At 36.7% G+C, this 5,518-nt stretch overlaps 1 protein-coding gene across 1 annotated transcript; it reads right to left on the reverse strand.

Annotated features, from left to right (window-relative positions):
- Window positions 1-4,037: 4,037 nt before the first annotated feature.
- LOC130045646 (olfactory receptor 4C15-like) lies at window positions 4,038-4,976 on the reverse strand. Its single transcript, XM_056138487.1, has one exon. The coding sequence runs from the start codon at window positions 4,971-4,973 to the stop codon at window positions 4,038-4,040; it is 936 nt and encodes a 311-aa protein (XP_055994462.1). The 5' UTR covers window positions 4,974-4,976.
- Window positions 4,977-5,518: the final 542 nt, after the last annotated feature.

The following is a 5,518-nucleotide window of genomic DNA, read 5'->3' on the forward strand; positions in this document are numbered from 1 at the left end:
CTAGGGTGGGTCGTCCTGCTGAGAGAGGATCTGCCCTGAGGGAAAGAATTCTACCCCTATTGATTGTGACTGCACCTATGTGTAATTGTTGCCCCAATCTCTCATGGAGAGAGATATAATGATAATGTTGAATGGGCAAAAGAGGCAGAGGCAGAGAAGGGAGACTGGTATGGATGGAGAGAAGATCGGAATAAACTGCGACTAAGACCAACCAGCCTGGCCCTCGTTCCTTCCCTTGCCTGCCCATCGGCATTGACCTCCCCGGAGTGGGGGAAGCGGCGTGAGAATACCGGAAATGGGCAGCGGGAGAGAAAGAGCCACCGCTGCTATGCACAGTGCCCCCTAATTGAGTTTACACAGCCTTGGAATCACATATGGTGGTGAGGATTAAACACAGGTTGGCAACATGCAAGAAAACAAGGTAACTACTTACGCACAGTACTATCTCTCCAGCCCACAAAGGATTTTACATGATAGTAAAGCATGAATTTGGGGTCTAGAAGTTAAGAATTCCTAGCAAATGAGTACATTGACCATGAAGATTCAAAATGCCAATAAAGTAGAGTTATCGTCTATTCAGTTCCACATCTCTTCATTATCCACAACATAGATCATTGGTCTACCTAAATATTTCAACTTAAACCTTTATAAAAATGGGATTTAAAGAAATTTGTATTTTTACCTCCTCTGATTAATGTATTGCTTTATTTTCTGCTTTTCTGAAAAGTGATTTCCTTTTAAGGGAGATGAACAACTAACACAAAAAAACATAGAGTTCCTGAATTTGAATAAATTTTACCTACATGAGGCATGATTATGGAGCTATATGTGACATCATATACATTTAAGACACTAAATACAAATGCAATTTTATCATTGAAAAACTGTTACAAGCCACTTTTCACTCTTTGTTTCCTTCCCTGTTGTATTTGATAGAATTTTTTGTTAAAATATTAAGTCTTACTTCTGTACTCTGTACATTGTAAGACTCACTTGAGTCACAATGTTCTTACTTTAGTTTTTTACACATCCTCTGATGTCTAAAAGACTGGAGAAGAAACAGAGTTTTTAGATGTCTGGTTAAGGAGAGCTTTACAAAGAATGAGTGCTCACAGAGAACTAACACAAAATGATGCATGTGCTTCATTTCTAAATTATATTTAATTGAAAATTAAAAAAGGAAAAAGAATTTCATTATGAAATTAGTTTCCTTCAGCCACTTTCCCCAATTATTTGTTTCCAGTAACAAATATTTGTTGAGTGTGAATTATTTCACAGATGCTGCTCTATAGAGATTGATATATTTTCTGCTTGCAAATCCTTCAAAGTAGTAAATATAATCCAAATTTTAAAAATTGACTCTGAGCAAAAAGCTATGTAATTAGTTGAATTGTGATCTAGTTAAATGATAAACCTATGGTACTCTCAAATTCAGAAGGCTCTGATTCAACATACATTATTTTAAGTGCTATTATTATAAAATAGAAATCTTTTCTCAATTTTTCAGTGAACCAGGGTTATTTATTTATTTATATATTTTCTGATTTTGCTTTTTGGGTAACACTTGGCAATGCACAGGGGCCATTTCTGGCTCTGTACTCAGGGATTACCCCTTGCAGTGCTCAGGGGACCATATGAGATGCTGGGAAAAGAACCCAGATCAGGCGCGTGCAAGGCAAACACTTTACCCTGTGTGCTATGGCTCCAGCTCCAAATCGGTTTTTTTTTCCTTAAAACTCTGTGCCTTTTTGGAGTTGAAATGCCAAAACATACATCCCCTACATCCTGTACTACCAGAAGCTATGGCAGCCATATTCATATTTCACCCCCAACGCCATGTAAGCTCATCTATCTGTCCTGTTTCAGAGACTCAAAATCAAATCTATAAAGAGATCAGTAGGGGCCAAAAATTGTTTAATACCCTGTCCTGGATGAGACTTCTGGGTTTATTTTAAAAGGGGATGACACAGATTTCCACCCCACAAAAGCCCCAGCACTACACTCAGATCTCAACATTGGCCACCATGCTCCAGATGGACTGCCTGGTTAAATATTCTGGATTTTTCTGGAGTGCACGGCCATATTCATGGTGTGCCATTTCTTCAAAGTCTACAATCCTAGAATCCCAGTAGGGGCACCTCTGATTGGTTGAGAATGTAACTTAGATGCCAAATAATAAACTTAAATGATTCTAGATATTCTTGGTACCATAGAATGTCACTGTGTGCTCTAGATTACAGTCTGGACCCCAGTAGAGTAAAACCGAAATAAAATGTCAGAAGAGGAGTAATATATATTACTATAGAAAAATCACAGTTTACCTTTATAAAATAGGTTTAAGATTTTAAACCAAGAATTTATGAGGTGAACTTATAGGAAGGTAATGTAAAGCCATATGAGCCAGATTATGCAATGTTTTAATTTAATAATCGAGCGAAAATTTAAGGCCGCAAGTACAAGAAATCAGTGCTGGGCTGTGAGCATGTCTCATTTCAGATGAACACCTCTTCAGAATTGTTGCTGGATTCAGCCATTACTCCCTCACAGACTTTGTGAAGGTTTGGCAGTAGGAAGTTAAAAGTAGAGAGAGGAAGAACGCTGGTACAGTGGGTAGAATGTTGCCTTGTACTCCAAAGACCCAGGTTGGATCCTTGGCATCCTACATAATCCCAGAGGCACTGCCAGGATTAATTTCTTAGTGCAGAGAAAAGAACATGGTTGGATGTGACCAAAAAAAAAAAAAGTATAGAGTCTGAGATTGCCATGTTAAAACTCTTGATTCTTATTTCACTTTTCTGGATTTTTTTGATTTGGGGCCATACACAGCTGTGCTCAGGAATTTCTCCTGGACTCAGAACTCAGGGATTACTTCTCTCAGAGCTCAGGGACCATGTGGTATTGTGAGTATTAAACCTGGATTCAATTGCATGGAAGACAAATATCCTTCCTGCTGTACTATGTCTCCAGCTTTAGTCTGCTGACAGTTTAGAAAGTCAAAATGATATCTTATGCTAAAAGTAAATGATGTTCTTTTTACATTGCTATTTTTGATTTATGGTATGCACGTGCTATACAGCCTAAATAGTATACATACTAGTGCATTGATATTTGTGCTCAAATCAAAGAAAACATTGTGGCAAATAAAAATAAAGTTTTCAAGAGTTTGGTGAAACAAGTACAGTTCTTTTTACATGTTTCTAGAGAAATACTATGTAGTTCAAATTTTTCAAAAAATGGTTCTATTAAAACCTTTTACAAAGTTGACCTAAATGTCCTGGTGCCTGAATTATCTACTTTATTTTAGATGTTACAAAGAAGAAATTAAATTTTATGTTGATTCTAGAAAAGGTTTGTGAATATCAAAATAGCAGAATCTTTATTGTATAAATGCCCTCCGTAAACATTTAAAATCTTGTATAGTTCAATCGTATTTCTTTGCAGAACATAGCATGAAGAAAATTTTGAAACTAAAAAAACTCCCTAGATTTCTAAATACAAAAATTTTCTCTTTAGAAAAATTGAACAATCTTCATTCCTAATCCATAAACCTACTTACTTCAATCACAAATTGTTTATAACTATAACACAGATGGCAAACACTGATGATTTATACAGTTAAGATTTTTCTAATGACTAGATTTTAAATACAGATGCAATTAAACTCTATTCTTTTATTTATTTAGTTAATTTTCTTTTAGGGTTATACCCGGCAATGCACAGGGGTTACTCCTGGTTCAGGCACTCAGGCATTACTCCTGGCCATGCTCAGGGGACCATATGGTCTGCTGGGAATCAAACCCGGGTTGGCCACATGCAAGACAAATGCCCTACCTGCTGTGCCATTGCTCCCGGCACATCAACTCTAATTCGTGAGTACGAATTCTGAGGTGGTATTCAAGACAGTGAAATATTTCCCAAACTCATATAATTTATATTGTTTATTGCCTCACCTTCAATCAAATTGTACGGATACATAATATTATCTCAAAAGACTTTTAAAGTTTTTACAAGACAATGTATTTTCTGTGTATAATGATTTATTTTTTATCAGACATAGCTATTAATCGTTTCCACAATTTGGTCATGGCATTCTTCATCTCCTTATTCCTGAAAGTATAAATTAAAGGATTGAGCAGAGGAGTTATCATGGTGTAGAATATTGCCACCATCTTATCAAAGTAGAAAGCAGATGGAGACCGTGCATACTCAAATATACATGGAACAAACAACATAACCACAACAGCAATGTGAGATCCACAGGTGGAGAGGGCTTTCCTCTGCCCTTCAGTACTGTGACTTCTCAGAGAGGACAGAATGACCACATAAGACACAAGCAACATGCAAAAAATTAGGATGCAGATTAATCCGCTGTTGGCCACCACCAAAAGGCCAAAGACATAAGTATCAGTGCAGGCGAGTTTTAGCAATGGGATTAAGTCACATGCAAAATGATCAATGATATTGAGACCACAGAAGGGCAGCTTAGAAGTAAAGGCAATTTGGATAATGGAATGAAAAAGTCCTCCAGTCCAGGCTACTCCAATCAAAATGCTGCAGAGCCTTGAGGTCATGATGGAAGAATAGTGTAAAGGCTTGCAGATGGCCACATACCTGTCATAGGCCATGGTTGTGAGGACGATCATCTCTGCCCCACCAAAGAAGTGTTCCGCAAAGAGCTGTGTCATACAGCCTGAAAAGGAGATTGTTTTCTTTTCATCGAGAAGGTCAACAAGCATTTTGGGGGCAATGACAGAGGAGAGGCACACATCCAGGAAGGATAGAAAAGCCAGGAAGAAGTACATTGGGGAGCCCAGGAGCGCTGGACTGCTCAGGATGGCGACCACAACCAGTAGGTTCCCACTAACTGTTGCAATGTAGACAACCAGAAATATAACAAATATTATTTTCTGAACATCTGGATTTTGTGAGAGTCCCAGGAGGACAAATTCAGTTACAAAACTTTCGTTTTTCATGAATTCCAAGGTGAAGCTCTAAGCTACCAGAGCAGTCATATAGTATCTGCAAACAAACAAAATGCACACATCAGACCTTTTCATTAACATGTATACCCACAAAAAAATTTCATTTTTATGATAAATTTTCATCACTTCTCTACATTATGTAATGTAATATTAGAAATTTTTAAAATGGGTTTGTGGGGGGAGAGCTGGTCAAATGTCTGGAGAACACGCTAGTAAATTGTATCAGATATTGCATCACAGTCTTATGTGAAAATATTGAGAAGTAATTTTTTTGCCAATAGTCAATTCCAATTATTTGGAAGTAAATTTCTTGAATGAATTGTAAAGTGCGATCCTATTAATTTTTAGATTTATGAGTTTTTGATATATAATTGCTCTTTTTTATTTCCTTCTCTTGTATATTTTTATTTACTTATAAGCATAGAACATATTCAAATATTGATTTTGTATCCTGACATTTTATTTTATCAACTTTTTTAGTTCTCGTTTTTTGATGACCGTTTTAGTCCTTGATGTAAAATATTACATCATTTGTG

Source organism: Sorex fumeus, unplaced genomic scaffold (genome assembly GCF_029834395.1).
Source record: "Sorex fumeus unplaced genomic scaffold, SorFum_2.1 ptg000007l, whole genome shotgun sequence".
NCBI lineage: Eukaryota > Metazoa > Chordata > Mammalia > Eulipotyphla > Soricidae > Sorex > Sorex fumeus.